At 34.3% G+C, this 27447-nt stretch overlaps 1 protein-coding gene across 1 annotated transcript in view; it reads left to right on the top strand.

Annotated features, from left to right (window-relative positions):
* LOC149780760 (uncharacterized) overlaps positions 1-27447 on the top strand; it is an 86441-nt gene that overhangs the window by 2922 nt on the left and 56072 nt on the right. Inside the window, exons 3-6 of the mRNA XM_089936228.1 lie at positions 5457-5525; positions 22643-22731; positions 23184-23379; positions 24751-24983. Of these exons, the coding sequence (XP_089792354.1) occupies positions 5457-5525; positions 22643-22731; positions 23184-23379; positions 24751-24983 (587 nt within the window). The remainder of the gene's footprint in view (positions 1-5456; positions 5526-22642; positions 22732-23183; positions 23380-24750; positions 24984-27447) is intronic.

Here is a 27447-nt window from a genome sequence, read left to right as displayed (position 1 = left end):
ACTGATCTGCTGGGGTAACTTTAGTGCTAAAGGAAAATTAGACATTCATGTGTACTTTAACTGAATACAATAGTTGCTACTGACCAAAGACAATTATGGCGTATGGCTTAAGGAAGAAACACATATTTCCTAAATTTATATTTCAAGAATGAATGCATTTGTGAACATAACAAAGAGCTATGCAGTTTTATTTCTGTCTCTGAAAATTCTATGATTTTCTTCCTGGATTTTAAGTCTTTTGATCAAAATACATTTGGGAATGCACATAATTCCAGGTGTTTAATATTCAGTTTATGACTCTCTACATTTTTTCTTGAGAAATAAATTGGTCATATTTTCAGTTATTCTTTTTATGTGTTATCCTAGCTATCAATACTGAGCCACACATTTACATTTAGCTAGACGAAGAATTTTATATGTAATGTAATAAATAAGAGAACATAAATTATATCAATTTATTTGGATCCATTTCACAACAAAAGAATATAGACTGGAATGTCAAGAATTGATAATTTTATTCTAAATTATTCTTACACAGTGCACAGTTCATCCTTATTATTGCTAGTGTTTGTTAAATACATGCATATCTCCTGTTTTGTAATTCAAATCACAAGTTGAAAGCTGGCCTTGTGCTGAAGTAAAGCTAAGGACATTATATTACACTATGTAGTCTAAGTGGGTGATATCAGACCCACTTCTGTTATATAATCTGCAAGCAATATCAGACCCACTCTTGTTATGTAAAGTGAGTGAGTGATATGAGGTCCAGTGTTGTTATGTAATGTGAGTGATATGAAGTCCACTATTGTACTATATATCTGAGTGATATAATGTCCACTATTGTTATGTCATGTGAGTGATGTGAGGTCCACTATTGTTATGTAATGTGAGTGATATGAGGCCACTATTGTTATGTAATGTAAGTGATATCAGACCCACTCTAGTTATGTAATGTGAGTGAGTGAGTGATATCAGGCCCACTATTGTTATGTAATGTAAGTGAGTGATATCAGGGCCACTATTGCTATGTAATGTGAGTGATATCAGGCCCACTATTGCTGTGTAATGTGAGTGATATCAGGCCCAATATTATGTAATGTAAGTGATATCAGGCCCACAATTGTTATGTAATGTGAGTGAAATCAGGGCCACTATTGTAATGTGAGTGAGTGATATCAGGGCCACTATTTTTATGTAATATGAGTGATATCAGGCCCACAATTGTTATGTAATGTGAGTCATATCAGGCTCTTTATTGTTATGTCACCTAATTGATTTATATCAGATCCATGCTTGCTTCACATTAGCTCCTGAGGACATTTTAAATATTTATAAGAGGATTTGCTTGTCTTCCTCATCTCTTCCAAAACAAATCAGCCTTGATTGATCCTGTTTAGCCAGGAGTTGTTATTCATCCCATTGCAGCTGCCATCTCAGCCATTTTTAATATGTTAGACAGTAAACTTATTTTGATATTTATTCAAAATCTTACTGGATCTGTGCTTGGAATGATTGGTTATCCTTATTGTTCTTACAAAAGAACTGTTGATATCGTGATACCCCCTCCCCATCTGTCTGTTTGTCATATCTCTTAAACTGCTTGCTGAAATTTCTCAGAACTTTATAGATATTGTGAAACATTGCTATAACAAAGTGAAGAAGGTCCAGCCAGTGCAGATTAATGTAAAATGTTTGACTTCTATTTGTTATAATTTTTAGTCTATCTGCTGTCAACACATGAGTTAATAGGATATAATTCAATACTATTATAGCATATACCCTGATTATAAGGGTAAGTCTTAAAACCTGGAAGTAGGAAGAGAAAGGAATGCTTTTTTAAACACAATATTTACCTATACCTTTTAGGGATGATTCCATCAATAAAACATTGGGGTCCACATTGAGTGATGGGGAATGTTTCATCGCATAATGAGTATTTGGGGAAATCTTTAATAAACATGCTTACTTCGTAACCCACATCACTCATAATATTTGTTGCAGTTTATATTCAGGTGTTCCTTTATAGCAGGCTAAAAAAATGATATAACGGAAAATCAGTTAGGTATCTTTGTTTCTAAATTGTAGAGAAGTTGCCTTTTTATAATCAGTCCCTAATATGTTGCAAATTTATCTGTTTATTCATCTAATGTAATATAAATTTTTGTGGACCACTCCAGTGGCCTAGTGGTTAGAGCATCCGCCCCATATGCAAAAGGTCGTGGGTTAGAACCCAGACTGAGTCATGCCAAAGACTTCTAAAAATGGTACTTACAGCTGCCTCGCTGGGCGCTCAGCATTAAGAGGTTAGTGTTAGGACTGGTCGGCCTGGTGTCAGGATAATGTGACTTGGTCGGACATCATGCTACATGTCTGCAGCACGATGCCCCAGTGCTAGACATCACCTTAAACTGACACACTGCAGACACTGTAGCGATATGACTGGAAATTTTTTAAAGCTATGTTAAAAAGCTAAATCACACACACATAAATAATTGCTGCTTTGTAATAATTCTGTTTGTTACTTACAGGTTTTATTGGAATAAAGATGTCGTAGGATCATAGTTCACTTTACATAGTATTAAAGTTCCGTGCTTTAAAGAATACGAATATTTTCTAAGCAGAAAGGTCAGCAAATTAGAATAATAAACATTTTTTTAAACTATATTCCATTTTCACCAAAACATATGTGAAGTAGAATATCATAAACTGACATGATTCGGTAAAGCAGTAGAAAAAGTCATTTAGCATTTCACACTAGGACATGTGACTCAAAGCATACCTTGGAAGATGAGTCTCAGGCCATGCGTTGATTTAAAGTGCAAAATGTGTGTATCGACCATTTATAACGTCAACTATATGAACAACTAGTCAAAACAATCATTCTAATTATGGAAGGAACATCTATATCAGGAAAGGGGAAGCTGCCTGTATTGTTATATGTTGTATATTCCAGATATTTACAGGGTACACAGTTGGGGGGGGGGGATTCAGGCAAAATACTCACCTTAGAGTATTTCATTTCACCTAAACATACTCCAGAAGATACGTTCAGTCTGCTGTACATTGTTTTCATGATATTAATAATTACTCCTGCACATTTTGTTTCAATACAGTGCATTAATAGTCAAAATACATACACTTTTATGTCAATTTTTCTTTGAAAAAGGATGGTGGAAGATATAATAATACATCTCATGTTCTGCTGTTAATTGTGGTTGTCATTTGATACCAGAATTGAAATTGCAAACAATCGAATACCCTCTGAAAATTCATACATCCTTTGAAACAAATGAAAATTGGAATTTTTGTAGCTCATTCTGTAACAGTTTATGACTTAGTTGATGTATCCAGGCCCATTGCTAATAAAATGATCCGTTTTATCCAATGTTTTATCATTCATATGAAAAATGGATTTTTGCTATGGACGTTGTTGTTGATTTTTGACTAACTTATTTTTGATGTTGCCATTTTATGTTATATTACAACTGTAGTGAGACAAAACAAGAATAGTTGTAATATTTATCAAAAAAATAAATTTGTAATATTTCATCAGCATTTTTAATAATCAGAAGAAGAAAAAATGGGTTTAAAATAATTGTTTTGAACTTTCAAGACACATTTCTTCCTACATGTATTTTCATCAACTGGCAAGAGTGAGGTGATTTTGTCCAATTAGTAGTAGGGAGGTCCAGTTTGGGCTCTGAATTATTATGATTAAGTGTACTTAAACAGCAGTGCTAAGCTTTGATATGATTAAGTTGAATTTTGGTATGGAAATGATAAAATCATGGTTCCAATCTAGTAACAGGTTATGCCTATGGATAGAATGAGGGAAAGTTCTGGAAAGCAAGACTTACTAATTTTCAATTGGGATATTTCAAAATGAACCATCTTGTGGTAACCATCATGCTGTGAGTGTATTGAGCAATAGCGCAACAAGTCTAAACCTCATGTGTCAGTGGTACAGTTACTATCTTAAATCAATGCATGTTAAGCTAGAAATAAAAAGAAAATAGTTATTGCATATTTAATATTTTAATATTATATTTTCACCAGAGAACCAGTAGTGGTTGTTGTTGTTGTTGTTGTGGAGTTTAATGCCATTTTTCAGCACATGATAGGCTATACATGGCGGCCAGTATTAATGGTGGAGGAAGAACCCGGGAAAACCCCGGAAAGAACCACCGACCCACGAGAAGCTACTGGCAAGCTTTCTCACATACCCACGTTGGCTGAATTCGAGACTCAAACCGACGCAGATAGAGGTGAGATGGCAGTGATCCGTAACGGAACCAGTAGTGGTACATACATGTGTAGCATCAATAGTTCAAGTATTGATACATGTACATGATCTCATTGCATCCAAAACATTGAATCCATTATAATTCTGCTGAAAATACAGCATGGACAAAGAAGCACAAGTCTTTGTAATTTCACCATAAATTATCCCAAAATAGTGTTAGGAAAGGTAAAGAACATTTATGGTTCAATATATATGCATGTGTACATGTCAAGGTCATTTATTAATGCCTGCATAAATTGCAAACTGTTAGAACTTGCATTGCTAGACTCCATATTATCACATATATATATATATATATATATATAGAGAGAGAGAGAGAGAGAGAGAGAGAGAGAGACAGACAGACAGACAGACAGAGACAGACAGACAGATTTATTTTTATGATTAGCATATATAATATACTAAGTGTTTCAAGTATTGGGCAAAATCAGCTCAATTAGATGCACAAATCAATTTCAGGAATTGTTTTGGTTTTTATTATAAATTTTTTACCTTGGGGACAAAAAGAGATTGTCAGCTAACTGGAAACACATTTTATTTGTGCCTAAGACTACATTATGAATAGTTGTTAAAGAACAAATGAAATAATTTTTTTGGGTGGGGCTGGCCAATATGATTTTCAGAATGAGTCGTTGTTATGATTATCTGACAACATGGCCAAGTCACATGAATACAACACATCTTGTCAAATTATTAATTTAAAGTGATGTTTATTATGGATGTAAAACTTTGTAGTACTGGAAGAAAATGGTGAAATTTTTGAAATTTTTTGTGAGTCACACCACAACCATTTTAAATCCAAAATCATGTTATAATGACACATGTTATAGCAGGGTTTCATTGAATACTGCTCTTGTGGTAATCATATACAAGACTGGTGTCATCCATGATTTCTGCCTGTGGAGTATCTGGGAGGGGGTCAGAGATCAGATGTACAAAAGCTTATAATGACATTTTCATACATATTCTGACCAAACTACATATATGTAGTCAAAACAGGTGGAAGACACCATGTATATGATAGATTTTGCATTGTGAACCCTGACCTTGTGTCACAGTTGGGGGAGGGGGAGATGGGGAAAGGTATTGGAGTTTGTAGTGAAAAGCATGGCACAAAATTTCATTTGTTCTAGTTTTGCTTTTTCTTCTTCAGATGACCCTGAACCCCAAACTGATTCTGATGAGAATTCAGAGGAAGATGAGGTAGAAGAAGATGTAAACAGTGAGTAGATCATCAGTTTGCATTAATCAACCCTTTCTTTTTGCAAGGCTACAAATACTGGTCAAGGTGAATTTAATTTAATAGATAGACTGACCCTTTTCAAATGAGGCATTTGACAGAAGGCCACCACGTGTTAAGAGACCACCTACAGATTTTGATCCACATAGTACATTCTTTAATATTTTTTTTCTTGTAGGGTTTTCCTACCACAACATAAACATCATAATATCCATACATGTCAAGTCTCCTAGATTATCCATTAGTCTTTCGATTTTGGCCCCAATCTTTTGATCTACTGATTTGCTGACAAAAACTTCCTGAAATCACAGATCTGCCTCTCCCATGATAATATTGATTTTTGGTTTAGGGGCTGATATCACCTGTTCATTAAAACATGCAAAAATCTGCAGCCAGTTATACACTTAGTGGTATTTCTTGTGGCTGTGGAGCTACCATTGACTGAAGGGTTCTTTTGGTGACATGTACATTATATTTCCAGAGCAAACCCTACGTTTCATCATCATCGTCATCATCATCATCATCATCATCATCAGTCCCTTAACCCAAGAGGTCACTGGGGCACCACAGTTGACTTTACAACCAATTCTCCCCATTTTTCCCTGTTCTCTACTGCTCTTTATGAATCTCCAAATCCCATGCCTGTCCTCTCCTTAATGTTGTCTTCGCACCTCTTTTTCTGACTGCCTCTTCTTCTGCACCCTCACACTGTGCCTTGCAAGATTGTTTTTGCCAGTCCAGATGATCTTGAGACATGGCTGTACCACTTCAGTTTGCGCTTTTTTACAGTGGTCAAGAGGTCTTCATAGGATTCAATGGCTCATTGGATCCTGTTGTAGACTTCTTCATTGGTTACATGGTCAGTGGCCCAAGATCTTGCGGTAGCATCTCATTTTAAAGGTTTGAATCCTTCCTTGTACATGTGATGTGAGCATCCATGTTTCACAAGCGTACAGAAAGATAGATATGACAATCGAGCGCATCAGTCTTATTTTGGAACCAAAAGCAATGTTGGTATCTCTCCGTATTGGTCTGAACCTTGTTATTGCTGCTATTGTCTGGGCAATCCTACAAAGTAGTTCTGGGTTGGCTCATCTGTGATAATTGATCCCAAGTACTTGAAGCTTGTGTCTCTTTCCAGCTTCTGTTCACTGACCTTTATTTCTGCACTGATACCATTGGTGTTGTTTGTCATCAGTTTGGTAGTTGGGTTTGTTTTGGCGCTAATCTCCATACTGTATGCTGTCGAGGTGCTCAACCATGTCAGCCAGTTCTTTTTCATCTCCTGCTAAACCATCAATATCATCTGTGAAGCAAAGGTTGGTGATTGTTCTTCCTCCGATGCTGACAGTGCCCTTGTGGTCATGCAAGGCATCCTCCATGATCCTTTCCAGGAAAATGTTGAAGAATGTAGGTGACAGTATACATCCCTGTCTGTTTGGTGACTTGTAAATCCACGTGGAATAGCACAACCATCTGTCCCGAGGCCATTTTGAATTTTGCACTAGATATGGTTGTTGCCAATTATGGGTATGTGTCTAAAGAGTATGTAGGCATGTTCTGGAAAGATTTGCAAGCAGCAAAATTGTGCATTTTAATGAACAGGTGACATCAGACCCACAAATCGTCCATCAGTTGGGGGGGTTTGATTAATCAGACTAGGGTATTTCCAGTTTCAGGAACATTCTGTACACTGTATATGAGTATCATCACCTGTTAGTCAAGTTGTTATCTACCTTACAATGTTTCAGCATTGAGTAACATTTCATGTATAACTGTTGATAGTCAACCTGACAAATAAAAGACAGTTCTTGACCTCTTTGGAAATATTATAATTTTGGTACCATTTTGAAATATATGCTAACAGATTTAAAGGAAAATATGCCATAGAAAAAATAATGTTTGCAAGTTCAACAGTGCTTAGATAGACAAATTTAAATATTGGAAGCATGGTGAAAATAATATATAAGAAAATTAATAGAGTTGAGTAACTATTATTCATTGTAGTTAATTTAGTTAGCATAGGTATGATGTGCACTTTCACACTTAAATTTATGACAGAACTATGTCATTTTGACATTTCCTTGATTTGACCCAATCTCCTTGATTTTGAACATTGATCTTTCTGATTTGTGGTATTTGTACATATCTAAAGCAAATTAACTTTTGAGTTTTTTCTCTAAATCAGTAAAATAATTATAGACCTATGTTTCAGTGAATACATGTTTTATAAACCAATAAACTTATCATACTAACCTCTGCTTTGTGTCAGTCAGTATAAGGTCGACTGGTTCACAAAAATTCATATTCACCTCAGAAAAGGTAAATATTACAACTGTATACCAGTCATACTGAGAAAATTGTGGAAGATAGTATTAAGAAACATTGATATAAATTATTAGCTTCTTCTTCATGTTGTGAACATATCACAGTCAGGTTCTAATAAAAACAAGAAATAAAGCAATAAAAGTCATGTAAAAGTTGCATTATGTATTACAGTATATAATCCCTTCGTATCAGATAACAAATGTTGTCCATTTTGTCTTGGTCAGCAATGTCTGTCATGTAATGTCCACTTTTCTAGTGATCAATAATCCATACATGATTTACTGGAATATATCAATCCTTCTGTGACCCAACAAAATTAATATATACAAAACATGGGGTGGAATTTTTTTCACTGATTAGTTCCAGTTAAGAGAGATTCACGATAAATGAAGAAATAATGAAATATTATTTCCAATATCTCAGGAGGAATCAACTGTGGATCACATTTCAGAAGTGGTTGTTGCGTGTTGGATAGGCTTGATAGTACTGATGTACTATCTGCTCCATTCCAATTCAGGTCTGAAATAAATAAATAAGCAATGAACCATGTAACAAAATGTATATTCTTACAACATCTTCACAAAGACAGGTATAAAAAAGTAGGAGCAGTGAAAAGTTATATAATTTTTGTATCACATATTTGATACAATTTACATCAAGTGTGTGCAATTTAATTTATTTTATAAGTCATCATTGTAACATATTACTTTATGTAGATCTGATTCGTCCAAAATAAGCCAAAGAATTGTTGTGCAGTATTCTCTTTACTGATTGGTTATGACTGGGAATTTTCTTTACCTTGCCTTTTGGAACTTTTTTACTATTACATGTAGTATGAATATTTTGGCAGCCATTTTCGAATCAATTGCCCAAGAGGCATGGGGAGAAAAGGTTCCATCTGTTGATATATGGCCAATTTACCCTACAGGGGCTCGTTACAAATAAAATTAAAGGTATTGGTCATCAACGGATAGAGGGCTGAGGGTGCATAAACCCTTTAACATGCATACCCCCATGACAAGCGTGGTTTATATATTAACCTGTAAATAAACTCACCTCTGTTTAGATAAGAATGTGGAGAATACTGACAGAATGTTATCCAACTGACGATGTTATCCAACTGACAATGTTATCCAACTGACGATGTTATCCAACTGACAATGTTATCCAACTGACAATGTTATCCAACTGACAATGTTATCCAACTGACAATGTTATCCAACTCCAGCATTGTTCGAAATCAAATAATACAAATATCCAGACACTAAAACATTAAGTCTGGAAATTCTATACTCATCATGTTTAGTGTAGATTTAGTACAATTTCTGCATCCAGTCATCATCCCTTCACATGAATATCCAACAACTGGAATGCTACTTTTTCAACCATATACAATACAGAATCCATAGCAGTGGAATTGACACACTTTGGTGGAAAACTTGTAAACTTGTCACTGAAATCAATGTATATGGCTCGTCTAACCCAAGTGAACCTTGCAACATCACATAGGAATTTCCATCAGAGAGCCAAAGTTGAAAAATGAAATCTGTGTCAATTGTTATATTTATTTGATAGGACAGTTACTTCTTGAATTATAATTTGTATTATAATAAAACCTGCTTTTAATTGTTAATGGTTATAGAACTATGCATTATTAATTCAACTTGCATCTGGAACTATTTTGTTATAAGTATGACTATTGAAAGGTGCAGCATCTGAGCCAGAATAAGTGAAACTATTTCTTCTTGTTTCTGTCTAAACTATTTCCATTGAAATAAAGTGTATCTGATAAACAGAATCTCAAATGTGTAATGATTTAATAGTAAAGTTATGAAACTCGCTGAATAATTTCCAGCTTTTGCAAGCCTTGCAAAAACTGGAAATTATTCAGCAAATTTGTAAATGTTAGGCAAAAAGAAACCTGTGTGTTTCCTATTAAACTGATTTAAAAATAGGGAAGGCCAGTTTTTCTATTTTTTATACATTATGCATACAGTATTTAATGTTTGTTTTTTTTAAAAAAAGTTTTCTTCTACCAGTTGGGGAAAAAAAGTGCTAGGATCAGCAGTGAGAAACAGGCATGGTCGGCTGACTAGAAACACATTTTTTATGCATCATATTTAATTATTTCTCATTTGAGATCCTCTATCTAAGAAAGATAGAATTAGAATAATAAAATGCTAATACAGTTATTAGGAGTAATTAGCAGAACACACAACATTAACAGTGATATGCTGGCATATTGCAATAAAGCAGTTCAGGGTCTATGTTGTTTGCAGTAGGACTTGGAAACAAATATAATCATCATTCAGAGTGTGTTGTTTTAAATAAAGAAGTCAGTGTGAACAGCCAATTAGTCTTATGGGGATGAGGTGTTTTTATAGGGGTACTCATGGTAATGGTCTTGGACAACAGTGAGTGGTGGTCATTTCTAACAAATATAAACAATATCAAAATATTTTCTTTATAAGATCAGATCAACATCGAGGTTGCCATCTCTATGTTGTACCACAATACGTATTACAGTCATTGTGTTTGCTTAGATCCAGTATTGCCTTCACTAACTTATGTTATTAATACCTCTCTCTCATCTGGGGAATTCCCATCATTTTTCAAAACTGCCATTGTAAAGCCTCTGCTGAAAAAACCAACACTAGACCATAATGATTTAAAGAACTACTGCCCAGTTTCTAATCTCCCATTCATTTAAAAAATCTTAGAAAAGGTTGTTCTATCCCAGCTTGTATCTCATCTAAATTCAAACAGTCTATTTAGCAATGTACAATCTGCATATCGCCCTTGCCACAGTACTGAAACTACTCTTCTAAAAGTAGTTAATGACATTCTCTCTGCTTTGGATAGCGGAAAGATTACAGTCCTCACCCTCCTTGATTTGTCTGCAGCATTTGACACAATAGACCATGATATATTACTTCACCGTCTCCAGCATGTATTTGGCATTCATGATGCAGCTTTACTGTGGTTCAAGTCCTACTTGGTCAACAGGACACAAATTGTATCAGGAAATGGAATACACTCCAGCCCAGTTGATCTATGTTGTGGTGTTCCACAGGGGTCTGTTCTTGGACCTGTTCTCTTCATTCTGTACACCCAGTCGCCCTCAAGTGTCATAGATCATCATCCAGTGTCCCACCAACTGTACGCTGATGACACCCAAATATACAAATCTAGCCACCCAACTGAAGTTGATGCTACCATCCAAGGTGTAGAGAGGTTCATTTCTGATGTGAAATCATAGATAACTTGTAATAAGGTGCAGATGAATGATAATAAAACTGAGGCCATTCTGATCACAACACAAAGACTTTCTCATTCACATCCTTTACCTCAAACAATAAATATCAGCAATGCCAACATTAAATTCACACAATCAGTATGAAACCTAGATGTTACTCTGGACAGTACTCTCACATTGCACCAACATGTCAAGAACATATGCAAGGCTGCATATCTTGAGCTGAGACGCATCAGCTCAATTCGCAAATATCTTTCAGTTGATTGCACTAAAACACTTGTGTGTTCATTAGTACTTTCAAGACTGGACTATTGTAACTCAATTCTGTCTGGTTCATCTCAATATCTACTCCAGAAACTTCAAAAAGTTCAAAACACAGCAGCTCGGATCATACTTAGAGTACCATGATAAGAGCACACCTCCCTGCTGCTCTGTATCCTACACTGGCTATCCATTTGATCCAGAATCAAACACAAAATTTGTTCTCTGTGCTACATTTCACTGTCGGACACTAGTCCAACATACCTATCTGACCGCACCCATGTGTACACACCAGCAAGATACTTACACTCCTCTTCTGACAATTGTATACTCATTATTCCCACTATGAAAACAAAGTCATATGGACAGCGTTCTTTTGCATACCTGGGCCCAGCAACGTGGAATGAATTGCCCACTGAACTTAGACACAAAGACACAGTGATCACATTCAAGAGAGCTCTCAAAACTCACTTATTTCGACTGCAAGAACAAACTTAAAGACCTAATAATGTTTCCTACCTGAAATATTCTCAGCATGTTTTTTAGTTTTTAATGTTTTCTAATTTCGTGTTGTTTGTTTTTGTAATAATATTATGTTTTTTATCTTATAGGTGTTGTCTAATGTTGCAAAGCGCTTAGAGCTTCTAAAGATTATGCGCTATACAAAGTCCTCATTATTATTATTATTATTATTATTATTATTATTATTATTATTATTATTATATTTATCATTATAGTATTGCATGCTTAAATAAACTGCAAAAAAAAAATACAAGTGTATCCATAGCAACTGGGGGCACCATCCTTCTGGATACTTTGCCTGAAAAACTGCACAAACAAACATCATGCATATCCATGCATGAATCTCGTGTACAATATGCTTGTTTACAGGAACAAATTGAAAGGTTTTTTTTCTTTTCTGTCTTTCATTTAAAATACTTTTACTATTAATCACTTTAGAGAACACTTTAGAGGAGTTATTTTAATAATAAATGTATTGGGTGAATTTACCCCACCCCACCCCAATTTTTTTTTTTTTATTATACAGAATTTAATCAAAACTTACCTGATCAGTTCTTTTTAAAATGGAATTTTTTGTGTACATGATTGTATAGCAGTTACATAGGTAGGTGTGGAAGTCATAAGGAAACAGATAGCTGGCATGGTTTATGTGGCTGTGTTGTTAATTTTATCAGAAGGATAAAAAGCAGTGCACAATATCAGATAATTTAAATCATTTGACTTGATGTTTCATTCAGCTATTGTACTCTATTTATAGTTTGAGTCCACAGCAATACACTATTGCTAGCGAAGTATTGTGGAATACTCAATGCATCAAAAATATTAAATCATCTCTTGCCAAAGTCGAAATACATGTCAGGAAGTGAAATATACAACTGGCATGTCATGATGAGCAGGTAATGCAGACACACACAAGACCATACAAGGGGAGGTTTTACAATTTTTATCCCAAATGGAGCCTCCACTACTGTCAGAGGAATACTGTATTGTCTGCATGGGCTTATTGATTTGTTGGAACACTGGGATTTCCCAGGTTTTGCCATATTTCTGTTAAAGTTTTGATCTGACAACATTATAACAAATTGGAAGTCCCTACCACAATTATGTGCAAAATTAGGTTAGAATATTCTTTGAAATGGGCTCTGTTCTGGAACTGACAATTCCCCCACAAGTTGATAAAAAGTGGGTGGGGTGGGGTGTCTAAATACATGTACAGGGGAAATGTGACAAAAGGTCAGGGTTGCAAAAGTGATGTGCAAGTTTTGCACATTCAGTTCCTTTTTGGCGTGATGTAGAAATTAATGGCAAATGGGCTGTTGTGTGTCTTTCAATAGACTCTAATGAAAGATACTAATGTCCTGTATGCAATTATATCTTGTGGCTTACTATCAAAGTAATTGTGCTGTAGATTGAAGCTTTCATATTGGTTATTTACAAGTGAGCATTTATCTTCACTAGAAACAAAAGTAAGTGCAGAACAATGAATGTGCCTTGTAAGATGTAAACAAATTAATATAATTTCAATAGATTGAGATTTTTTTGTATAAATTAATAGGTTTCACTTGTATAAAGAATACTCATTGGTGTTTGAGCTGTGAAAAATGGACCTTAATTTTTCAGTTATGAATTGTGTGATTATTACCCTTAATCTGTGTAGTATGAGCAACAGGAACAGTCTCAAATTTATCCAGTCCCATTCATTTTGATAGTCTTTATTGTGCTTTTTCACTACATTTTCAATGATGGACCCTATTGTCTGTTACAGGAGTTTTTAAAATGTGAGAAAATTATTTAGACTGAAACATGAACCACACAGACTTGGAAACATGAAAACATAACCATCACTTTCATGGCCAGTCACATGACATGTGCATCATCTCATGGGGTTGGGTTCCTTTGAGCATGAAGGGTTTTGATGATATAGTTGTTAGTTGGTGCAAATTTTCAAACCAGGTGAGCAATATCAGGTCAGCTTGGTGGCTTTGTTTCTAATATTGATTTTGCTCCAATAAAAACATTTCTGGTAAAATGAATGTCCAAATGTTTTAATTTATTTGCAGAGATCTATTTCTAAAAATATATCAGCATTTGAGATTTTTAAATATTGGGAAGTAAATTTGATATCTTTGGTACAATAAAGTGTGTCAGTTGCCATGAGTATCATGTTAAAATACCTGGAACATTGTCATTTTTATGCTATCACATGTATTGTTCATTATTTTATGATATGTCATATGTTCAGTACCAATACTCACAAATTATTTAAAATTTATATTTTGTAGTTTTAGATTTTAATTAAAAAAATATCAGAATAACACCTTCAATACATGTGTTGACCACAAATTAAAGTTTCATTTGTAATCTTAACTTTTATAAATCCTGGATGACTTCAAGTATAAGAAAGGGATTATATATATATTACTGATGCCTTTATATTTGGGAAGATCTGTAGCAAGATATAGTAAAATAAGTGAAATCAACGCGATATAAAGTTTGGGAGATGGTTTACCTAGGTTGTGTTCTAACAATGCTGCATAAGCCTGCCAATGTGAAATTGATAAAAAGTTCTACAAAACAAATTTTGCGTGCAGTTTTATTTCAATAAGACCCTAAATAACTCAGTTTTTTTTCAGCATTCCATATCATCATTTACAGTGTTATTGTCCCTTTATGACCATTATCCCAACTTTACTTTAAGTACCTGGAACATGGTTTTGCCAAGAAATGTTTGATTTCAATCAATACAGTTTTATTTTAGCAAGAAATTGAATGAGTTTGATTTCCATATTTTGTATATGTTTTCAATGTAAGAGTTATAGCATGCTGTTTGAAATAGAAACTTTTTAATTTACATATAATAAAAAATTGTATCATAAGTGCATACATTTTGTGACCAAAATTCATCTATTTATATGAGTTATCCAATATTGAATTGCTGGTATTTTGCAGTTCAATACATTTAAAAGTATAACCTATTGGTTGGTCAGAAACCTAAAACTGATGATAACAGAATTGAGGTTAACCAAATTAATATATTACCGTCAATTTGTTTGCTGGTAGATGTATCCATCTGGTTAAGCTTGATTCAAACATGCTACTTGAAAATTTGAATCAACTTTCCCAGTAATGTAATATAAAATATCGTTTTCCTTTCAAACTGCATTTGTAAATACGGAAAATTTGAATTAATTTTTAAGGCATCCTTGTATACTATATTGTTTAAGTAATATTTGATGTTTGTATTATGTATTCATAATAACGTTGCAATATTTTGAAGTAGAGTACAGTATTCAGTGGTCTCAGTGTCATAATCTCCATGACTAATGTTTTTAAAATTGTGGGTTCAATTCCCGACCGAGTCATACCAAAGACTTACAAAAATGGTACTAACAGCTGCCTTCCTTGGCACTTAGCATTAAGAGGTTAGTGTTAGGACTGGTCGGCCTGATGTCAGGATAATGTGACTGGGTGGGACATCATGCTACATGTCTGCGGCATGATGCCCCAGTGCTAGACATCACTATAAACTGCCACATTGCAGACATCGTAGCAATATGACTGAAAAATTGTTAAAGCTACGTTAAAAATCCAAATCACATCAACATTTTAAAATTGTTTTGTGATTGTTTAATGTCAGTAACAAGCATTTTGATTGGATAAAATTTGCATTATGTGATGCAGAAACTAGAAATTATTATTCATAGTATCAGAAAGGAACTACTTATGTATTCATGCACCCTTGTGTGATTTAACAAAATTTGTAAACAGTTTGTAAAATGTAATCTGGTATTTTTTTTCTTGAGATTTGTCATTATTTTTTAAAGACAATTGTAAATATAAAACTTCAGCTTCTATTTTCGAGGATTCCTGACATCATGAAGGTTGAAATTGGTACGTACACAAGATGACAGTAGAAGCTTTGCTTTGGCTACTTTTACAGTGTGTAATAGGTTTTCAAGTTTCATGAAATCATGAATCCTGTAAAATATGAAGTGCAGTTTTTATTAATAGCGGCCTGTCTCTAATTTCCACAGACCACTAGTTTACTTAATGCAGATATGCAATATAGCAACCTGTCTCTAATTTCTACAGACCACTAGTTCACTTAATGCAGATATGTAATATAGCAGCCTGTTTCTAATTTCTACAGACCACTAGTTCACTTAATGCAGATATGTAATATAGCAGCCTGTCTCTAATTTCTACAGACCATTAGTTCACTTAATACAGATATGTAATATAGCAGCCTGTCTCTAATTTCCACAGAGCACTAGTTCACTTAATGCAGATATGTAATATAGCAGCCTGTTTCTAATTTCTACAGACCACTAGTTCACTTAATGCAGATATGTAATATAGCAGCCTGTCTCTAATTTCTACAGACCATTAGTTCACTTAATACAGATATGTAATATAGCAGCCTGTCTCTAATTTCCACAGAGCACTAGTTCACTTAATGCAGATATGTAATATAGCAGCCTGTCTCTAATTTCCACAGACCACTAGTTCACTTAGTACAGATATGTAATATAGCAGCCTGTCTCTAATTTCCACAGACCACTAGTTCACTTAATACAGATATGTAATATAGCAGCCTGTCTCTAATTTCCACAGACCACTAGTTCACTTAATACAGATATTTAACCAGAAAGGCTGGCTATTACTGGTACATACTTTCTTAGTGTAATCAAATCCATGGGAAGTATGGAGGGGTTCGTTGGGGCAATTACATGTATAAATAAACCATTACCAGACCCATTTTCTACAGTTGATCAGGTTGTAGAGCATCTATATGAAAATGGAAGTGTTAAAGAAAACCATTATTTCCAATAGTTAGTGTTTCATTGAATGGATATTATATTATGCTACTGATTTCCTGCAGTAGCCTCAGCCGAGAATTGCATCATTGCTTTGAGGTAATTCTTTTCTGTCTGGAAGTTTGGTGTGGTGCTGTGGCCCAACTCTTTAGGAATCATTGATTATTTGCCTGATGTGCACACATTACGTAGTCTTACACAAAACTCTCATCATTGCAGTAAGCTGATATGTTCTTTTCGACTGCACAATGGTTTGGGTCAAGATGTGCATGTAGGTATTGTCACACATCAGTGAGAGAGAGGAGGTTGTACATTTTTGGTCGGGTAGATCCACCCTCTGAGTCCTCAGATTCAGGTTAGTAATGGGTTAGATCACATGGCTTCATGCAGATGTAGTAATAGTCAAGCCTTTTCATTTATTGCTTATTCATACTTCATCCACTGAGTGTCACATGCAAGTTGTACTACACTATTGATTTTACATAGGACAAATTCTGTTAGCTGTTTAAATTTTCTTACACAGTACTTACTGTGTAAAAAGGCTAAGATTTCTAACATTGTTATGAACCAAAATTATTATTCTTATTTATTTGCTATCATTACTATTACTAATAGTATTAATTTCTCTAATTATTATTTTTATTAAGCCGACATTAATGGGAAGTTAGAAGTGGAAGACACTTTTTTGTCACGGGTGGCATCAGGAGTTGTTTAGGCTTTGGTTTCAGGTTTTCCTTGACATTTATTTACTGTTTACGATTAAATTCAGTTTACGTGTAAGGTCTCCACGAATGATCTGTTGGATAATACATGTGCAGAAGCGGTTTTCCGTCTTTTTTGTTGTTGTCAATAAATGTCAATTTTAACATACACACCATCAAGCATTATGACACTACGACAATTTATTGTATTACATGCTTACTGGCCCTGTTTAACTCAATGTCACAGTCAGAAAAATTTGCATCAAGGTTTTGGATAAAATGTTTTCATTTGAACCCCCTTGATACATTCTCATCATACTTGGGATGAATCATTAAGAAACTGATGATAATTAATGCTTCAAGATCCTTGCTTGGCATTATAACCATGGAGTTATGGTTAAAGATATGTTTCATTTGCTTAGATTTACTAAAGCCCATGATGGAGTTTCTCCATACTTGGATTGAATCATTATCAAGGTTAGACAACTCATTCTGTGACATCCATGCTTTCATCTTGAAACTTGGGGTCATGGTCACAGTCACAAAATATTTCTGTTAAGGTTTTGGTTAAAGTTCTGTCATTTACTTGTATTTCCCAAACCTATTGATTGATTTTCTTCATATCTAGTTGTATCATTATGAAGCTAAGACAATTCATTCTGCTTAATGCTCACTCACCCCTTAGACCTTCAGGTCAAGGTCACAATCATTGAAATTTTTGTTAAGATTTTGTTTAGTCTTTTAATTTGTTTGGTTTTTCAAATCCCATGATGAATTTTCTTTCCTACTTTGGATGAATTATTATGAAGTAAAGAAGATTCATATCTGACAGGTGCGCTTTCCCCTTTGATTATGGGTTCAAGGTCATGCAATTTACATCAGTGCTTGGATTATGGGCTTTTAACATGCAGGTCCTTACCTTCTTGTTATTATGATTTGTTTTTGTTTTTTTTGTTTTCTTCAATTATTATTTAACTGATGGCACATATTATGATCATTTTCAAAATTTCATAAAATATAAGTTGGTGTTTCAGAGTTATATTGTGAATGCCAGGTCAGCATCAGCTTCAGCTTTGATGTTGTGTCAGTATGTTGCAGGAATGAAATTACTTTACTTATGAATAATGCTCATCATACTGAAAAACGATATCGTTTTTCTATCGCGTATTGTTCCGGCGGATCATAATTTATGCAGTTCATCCTTGTCTGCCAGCTCAGTATGTGATAGCAGAACTTACTCCATGTTGTTGGAATTTGAATTTTCATTATGTAGCACTAAATATGGCAGGTTCCTTTTCCAAGACTGGATAAAACTGGTTGGCTGCCATGGTGTATCCCTGCTCAGTGCCATTTGTTGGCCATTACACAGTGTTTTTGCACCAATGAATACCAAAAATCAAATAAGATATTAAGAAACATTGAATTAAACAGTAATTTGGATGCATAAGTTTGGATTATGTAGAATATATAGTTTTTGGGTACATGCTGTAAATTCAAAGTTTTTCGTTGCCACCAACTAGGAAATTACAGACTCAGTGGACAGTGATTATTCTGTGGAAACAATTGGAGCTGTTCCATTGTCCACAAAAATAAATTACCAATGAAAACATAATGTTTCTAAGAATGAAAAAATCTATACCCATCATAATAAATAAATGGACAGTACATATGCTATACAAAAAGTATTAATACAAGTAAATAGAACAAGGTTCTATCATACAGTAAAATCTGTCCCTTGAAAAACAAGGTTCTACTGTACAGTAAAAAGTGCCCTTGAAAAGTAAGGTTTTACCATAAAATAAAACCTGTCTTTGAAACATGAGTCAGAAAAACAAGGTTCTACCATACAGAAGAACCTATCCTTGAAAAGCAAGGTACTACCATAGAGTAAAACCAGTTACTGAAGGACAAGGTTCCACTGTTCAATAAAACCTGTCCTTGAAAAACAAGGCTCTACCATACAGTAAAAACTGTCATTGAAACACAAGGTTCTATCATACAGTAAAACTTGTCAATTTAAAACATTCTAAAGACAAACAAATGTGGACTGGTATCATTTAAATAAAGGTTAGATGTTGTCCTTTGTTAGCAGGTGTCCATTTCTAAATATGTACCCTTCATATGCAAGTTTCATTTGTATAGAGATATCCTGGCAAGTGACATATATCCTTTGTGTTCATTGTCTGCAAAAGCAGATATAATTATTCTTTAAATATTAAAAGCCTTAATAGAGATTCAAGTGGGAAGCATATGGGAGTATGGAATCTTATTTTTGACATTAATTTCAAGCCTATATATATATTTTGTTGTACAGTAAAACCTATTTTGAAATACCACTGCTGTGAGACACCATCTGTCTTAAGAGACATGATTCTCAGTGCACCAATTTATTGATCATATTTTATTCTGACCTGTCATGAGAGAGAAAACTAGCAGATCTAATCCTAACTTCATCACATTGTGTTGTGACAGCCAAGCAACCTTGCAATTTCATAAATTGAATAATAAAGTGAATGGATGACATTGATTACACTTCACTTGTTATTTGATACTGAATCAAAATGATTTCTATTAGTATGAATAATGGAATTATTATGGCATATGGCACTAGTTATGTTGAATAATGGAATTATTATGGCATATGGCACTAGTTATGTTTTAACAGCCTCATACAGAAACACATAGCTAAATCCAGATTGCTTTCCATGGTTTCCAACATTCTGTTTTAGAATCTTGGCTTCTAAGTTACATCATTAGTTCCATATTTCATCATGTACAGTGTTGTAAATATTTTTAAACCACCATCAAATTCTTAAGCCAGGCCCGATTCCTTTACAACAGTCAAATGCCAGCAAGAAATTTGCAATAAATTATTATCAATATTGGCACTTGTGCCATAGACTGTCTGGTCTTGTATTGGATCCATATATGGGTGCAATCCATTCCTATGAGATTCTCTGCCAGCTGCACACAGATCGCCTTTTGAGAGCATGAATAACTTTTACTGATATTAATTGCAGGGAAGGGGACAAGAAATGTGCTGATATAATATGAATGCCACTCCACTGTAGCATAAATACTTGACTTAACAGACAGACAGACAAACAGACAGAAGAACTAAACTCTTTGGATGGCTTGCACTTATGTTAAGGAACAACTATTGATTTCTGGGTCAAAGGTTCAAATTTTTGGTCATGGTTGCTTAAAATGGAAAACTGGTTTCTGCATGTAATTTCGGTTATAAACCATTTGCCTTCACCAGTGTTTGCAGATGATTTACATGTTTGGTAAGACAGAAACCAATTGCTTTTAGAGTCAAAGGTCAGTGTCATTGATTAAAAGAACCAAAACTGCTTTTTGTATACCTTGACCAAAATTTGTGTAATTAAGGTATGGAAGATACCTATTGATTTTGGGGTAAAAATTTCAAATGTTGTGGTCATTGGGACTCAAATAATAATGCTTTAGAATAACTTTTATTCTAGAGTAAGTTCTTTGACCATTCTGTGTGGCTGGCTTGAACTTAAGGTCATAAAGATACAAATAGATTATGGGGTCTAAAGGTCAGAGGTCTGCCATGTTAAGTCCATTAAGAAAATAATTGTTTCTACATAAGTTTAGTTCAAGACCATATAGTTTGCCCAGAGGTCAAGGTCATTGAGACCCTTTTGTCAGTAATCTTTCAGCCATACCATACTAATGTATACCTAGAGGGCTATGGTTGTCTATCAGTGGAGGTGTACAGCAAATGCTGTTCTGTTTTATAAATTAAGCCATGACGCCTCCATTTTAAATTGCCATTGTATTACCTCTGCTTGGAAAAGTGGACGGAAATCAGGCTTCATTTTGTCTATGTGTGGGATAAATTTTTGTTACACCAAAACTAGTCTACTGTGATTTATGTTCTAGAGTTTATTCACTGCTGCTTAAAATTGTTGTCAGGCTCCAATTCCATTACCTTTGACCTGTAGTGTAATATTTTTAATTTATTAATGATTATATGTTAATGTACATCTGTATTTTGTACTTGACCTTGTTCATAATCTAATCAAGTTATTGGTGTACCTGACCAGTGACATTTAGTTTTTAAATAACATAATAAATGGGTAATATTTTTCTATTATTGTATATTAAGTATTCAAATCATTAATAGTAGTAAACATGTTTACTTCAATTTGAGTTAAAGATAGTCTTGAGTCTGGACTTAGAAAATTCCATAATGGAAATTTTCTATTAATGTTGTTTAATTCAAAAATCACTCATTCTTGGCTTTACATCTGAATCAGAATCAGTCTTATTGTTGTGTTTAGATTTTAGTTTGTTTGGATTTATTTATTCAAATTATTATTCACTGGAATTACAAAGTGCTCAATAATATTCTTGGACTAAAACTTCAGTTTGGAATTATAATTAATTTAGACAAGAACATTTTGGAATTTTTTATTGTGGTACATCAAAAGAATGCTAGCACATCATCACATTCCAGGCAATGGACACATTAGTATGCGTGAGACTACAGTCACAACAACACATTTAATATTGGAATTTTTTGGAATACAACTAGAATTCAGTTGGAACATCATACATTGGATTTGTGATAGAACTTTTAGGACTATTGTTGCAATTTAATTCACAATATTGTAGGTTCTTTTCAAATTTTCACTTTGTACTCTAGGTAAATAATAATTTGTTGAATTTTACAAAACTCGTTGGGTTTTGTTCTTTTCTGTGACTTTGTTTAATGCTATAAAGTTGTAACAATAGCCACCAAACTTGCACTGGAGGCACATTTTAGGACAGATTTCTGTCACAGATCTAAACTGGGTCCCTTTGACTTACATATCAGTGTTTATTCAACATTTTCTGGCAGTCTCAACTCATTGCACTGAAGGAAGTGAATCTTGTGAACCCCTCATTAGCAACTGTATTTTGACATGTCCTATGTGAGATGTCATTTGGGATGGGGTGGGGTCATCAGACACAGTGGTCTCTCAAGACAGGTTTTACTGTATCAAGGAATAGGATTAATGCAGGCCATTCTTGAACCATCTTCTCCTTTTACCTATGCATTGTATTGCTATAGTTTTGAATTGATTTCATTCAGGTCTAATTTGATGCAACAACTTTACAAATGTTGCTGAAAGCTGGGTCAGTACTGGTTATATTAATACATGTACATAAGTATCATACATATGAGGTGGGTTTTTTTTACAGGACATATTTCCAAGGTTGAAGTTATCTCACTGCAGAAGCAACTTGAGCAAAGAAATTCACAGAGAGACGAGTTGCTTCTTCTTGTCAAGGTAGATATGATTTCGTCCTCGGCAGCTCTGTATTTGGAGTATAGCTAAAATTCATTACTGCTTATTTAAATTTTAAAAAGTCACGATGTTGTAGAGTTGTACTTTCAAGTGTAAGACTTAATTTTGATTTATGTTACTTGTGTATTGTGTCGTGCACATTGAAGGAAAAAAAATGGCAAATAAAAACTGAATAAACCTCACAGGGACTACAAAGTAATTTCTCATATCTGAGATTCATTTTAACTCTTTATTAACATGTATATTATGCTTCATCGGACATTAGAATTCACCTGGTACTAACCATAAATTCTTGGCATCCATGTTTTGCACTAATTGTGGTTTATTCTACTTTTGTATCAAAGTCGTTGATATGAATAGCATAGTATTGCAGCTCTACCTACTAGATACTGTATGATGTATCTAACATGAGTTGAATCATGTTTCTCCTTCAGAGCCACCGTGACAAAGTTCGACAGTATAAAAGTAAGCTAGAACGTGAGGAAAATAACAAGCGCCAACAGCTGAAGATTCTAAAGAAAAACTATGACATCACAATACAAGAAAAGGACAACCTCATCAGTAATCTCCAAAGCCTTGCAGAGGAACAGGAAAATAAAATCCTGGAACTTGAACAAAAACTTCTTGGAGGTAAACTTTCAACTGCTATAAATCACAGTACTTTAGCTTCATTAAACGTTGACAATTCTGTATTTTTAAATTATTAGCAACTTGCAAATTTGGTGAATGATTGAATGACAGAATGGTAAAGTCTTTGTTATTGTTATACCCTGCCTAATGAAAGCCAGTATGTACTTGCCTCCTAACTTATGTCAACAGAGATAACATGAAGTTTGGTGATTTTGTTCTGATATGACGTATTATCAGTGTCAAATTAACACTGGTTATGAAGTCATGAGTTTTAGGTTCATTATAGACCTTGAAGTTTTGAAAACTTTATGATCGCATTTAAACATAATTTCTCTGGCTTCTTCTAATTTTGAAAGGTTCCAGTTTCAGCTTAATGTTCATCAGGCGTCCTCTTGATTCACATAATTCATCCTGGGTACATGTTTCATCAGAGATGGAGATTTCTTTTTTTTTTATTTTACTGGCTTCTTTTATTGACGGTGGAAGGAGGCTTAGAAATCATGCAAACTTATGGACCTGGAAGAATTTTAGCCATAATAGACTGTAGCAATTTTTATTTATAGATGGGTTTTTAACCTTCCTATAAAAAATTTGACAAATATTCAAGTAATTCCATATTAAAACATATATGAAAAGTACAGTGGATAAATAAATATTTAAGTAGACAGTCTTTATATAAAAAAAATTTCTGAAGATTAATCATAAATAATTTATATAATACACTTTGTTAAGGTTGTCTGATTTTGTAAAATCAACTCTTACTGCGCAGCTCCAAATGACGTGATCAGTTATGATGCCATTGAGTGTCATAATTAATCATAACTGAAATATACAATTTCTTAGATATTAATAAGTAACAAAGTAGAAGCATTCAAACTGATGTAAGACTGAAATATAGTGGTCCCTTGTTAAAATGATCTTCAGGGGAGCCCTAAAAGTGCACCATCATCCCTTGTATATTGCACCCACCAATCAAACAGTGTGAACTGTTTGCTTGAAATCACAAGTTGAACAGTAGTATAGACTCTGCTGTTACACTGTCTGACAGTAATTCTGTACAGATAAATGTATTGATGGAATGGTATTTGAAAGCATGTCAACACATGAAAAACATAAAGAGGCAATTGGAATAAAGGGTCTTGCCCAGAGATACACCGCTGTAGCTGACCCAGCCTGGTCTGGACACGATTTGAACCCACACTCTTCTGGTAATGAATCCAGTATTCTATCTGCTGAGTTGACAGAGTTTCTTTGAGTCTGTGTTATTCTCTGTCTCATGTATACAGTACACCTGGTAACTTTCCTGAAAGTACACCTGGTAACTTTCCTGAAAGAGTATAATCCCTTAGCCATAATTTGATCTTTTTGCAGGGAGTCATGAAGAAATGAAGACCACTTGTCTGGAGCTAACAAGTGGTGCTACAAGGAAGCTGATAGAAGAGGTGAAAAGGTTACAAAATGACAAGTTCACGTTGACCTCCCAGTTGTCGTCTGCTCAGACAGAGGTCAGGACATGTAATGAAATCATTCAGACTTTGCAGACCAAGATCAGTAAGCTGGAGAATGATAATGACAGTTTGTCAAAACCAGACAAAACGCAAGAGGTAAGACTGTTTTTTTCTATTGTCTGCTTCTTTTAACATAGATTAGTCACATGATGAAATTTGTGTCTTTCATTTCCTTTTTTCCCCATCCTGACATAAAATAACTTTCTAATATATACATGAATTTGTTTATCTATTTGATTAGTTGAATATGAAAATTTAGTAGTTGTAGTATATTACCTGCTATTTTTATATTGTTGTCTCTTTTTCTGGCCCTAGCACCCTATTCCTGGGTGATTTCATTCCTTCAATTAGTAAGTTGAGGTCATCGAACAAAAACAAATGGGTTCCAGTCTGACATTTTGTTTACTTCTGTTATTTGGTATTGTCTGTTTCTTCCTTGGACTTCATGTAGTTATCATGTGTCTCTAAGAGTGTGATAATTTTGACCATTTGAAGTGTTCTTTGGCATAATTGCTTTAATTTCTGTACCTTTTTGTTATGCATTTGACATTTTCTCCCCAGTCCTTGCATATTTTACTGCTGTCATTTTTTTAATATTAAGGTTTTTTTGTGCACTCATGAGGGAAGTGGTGTTCTTATTTTATTTCTTCCTTTAATACCTGGTTGTTGGGTAAGAAATTCTCCATTGTGGTCATAAAAAGCTACTTGGACATTCACCACACACTTGGCATGAACTATGTGCTGACTTGGACAATAAAGCTGTACCGATGTCACTTTTTGCCGATTATGCCGATACCACATATAGCCAATTATTAAATTGCTGATACCAATGATGAGACCGATTATTTCAAGAAACCGCCTGTTCTACAGTTGGTGAAAGCACTAGCATTTTGATTGACAAGTAAACCATGCCCTATTTGTGTTATAACTAACAATGCCTAAAATGGGATCGGATTTATGTTAACAGTTGAAAAGTGGTCTCAAGCTACCAGACATGTGATAACTACTTCCCACATTTTATATCCCACCTTACTTTTTATTGCTAACTCATACATGCAAATAAAACTCTTTACTAAATAACATATTTATTCCGAATTAGTTTTTTGGGGGCACATATGCTCTGTGACATTTTTCTTCATTCCTTCTTTTAATTTAATTATGGTAATCAATGCTTATATATACGGTACAGTAATGCCAGGTCAAGCTGACTCATGTAAGTTTCATTGATGGGAATGGAAATCATAATTTGCTTGTCGAAAAAAAATCTACAGCATTCAGTGATCATTCCTGGGATTTAGGAAGCAATTCACTAACAAGCAAAGCATGTAAAGTGTGGCAAAAATAAATTTCTGAACTCCTGGTTGACAGAGATGTACTTTGCGAAGCTAGCCATAAAAAGGGGGGAGGGGGGCATTTAATTCCTGAATGTGTGAAATTGACGGTCGCATTATACGTCACTTATCTCACATTGCAAAGTATGATCATAGCGTTTTAGTATTAAAATGTCATTATCTAAATAAAGTTTGTTACAAAACTATTATTTGGAAAATAATACACATAATATAGGTTTGCTTAATACCTGATGTTTCTATTAAAAAAAGAGAGACTGAAGGAAAGTAGATATTTTACATTTGATAATGCATTTATTTCAGGTGACAATAGTTAGACCTATGCATTAACGGTGAAGCGCAATGCAAAGACCACGGAAGTAGTGCAAAACAATCATGTAATGATTTATTTTGTAATATCATGGCTGTATTGCTTGTTGTCAGTAAAGTAATAACTATCCCATCTTTTTCAATTTTCATTGCCTGTTACATTAATATTCTTGGGAAAATATTCACTACTTATTCTGGCAACATTTTTTGAAAATTGGCAACAAAATATTGAGACTGGCGATTTTTTTGTTGGCAACAACTTTTTAAAAGCCAGGACCATCCCTGTATTGTGTATGCTGGAAGTTCAATAGCCACACGAGGCCTCATTGGCTGGTTGGCTGCTGTGATTGGGATGAGTGTATGCATGGTATTGATAATTTGTTGTGAGCAGACAATCAGCAGTAGTTTACAGCAAGCGTGTTAAAAAGTATTTACTTTTAAAAGTATACTCTCTTTCAATTAACCCCCAAATCAGATGTTTATTCCTTAATTTTCACTATTTAGTTCTGATTTAAAATTCAAGCCCTGTCAAGATGACTTATGATTAAATTTATATTTTGGGAATTTGTTTACATCGGCACTGATGATTTCTGCCGATACCGATTATACCGATTGTTCCAAAAATTGGCCCGATTATAAGTATGGCCGATTAATCGGTACATCTTTATTGGACAAGTGTCCTTTCTTTGCATTATAGTCAGATAAAGGAGTTACATGTAGCAAAAATTCATTGTTCCTACAGAGGCAGGAAGAAGGGTGCTGTTATTCCCTCTCTTCTGAGGAAGACCCCCACCATAATGGGTAAATGGAATTTTCTGGTGTAAGGAAGTCACGAGATCTCATCTTTACAGCTCAAGAAAAGCTTGGTCATCTTCTGACTCAGGTGGACATGTGCATTAAGT

This window comes from Sinohyriopsis cumingii, chromosome 16, assembly GCF_028554795.1.
Source record: "Sinohyriopsis cumingii isolate HCF-2022 chromosome 16, ASM2855479v2, whole genome shotgun sequence".
Taxonomy (NCBI): Eukaryota; Metazoa; Mollusca; class Bivalvia; order Unionida; family Unionidae; genus Sinohyriopsis; species Sinohyriopsis cumingii.
The sequence above is the reverse complement of the archived record's forward strand: the minus strand, read 5'-3'. Positions and strand labels throughout refer to the sequence as shown.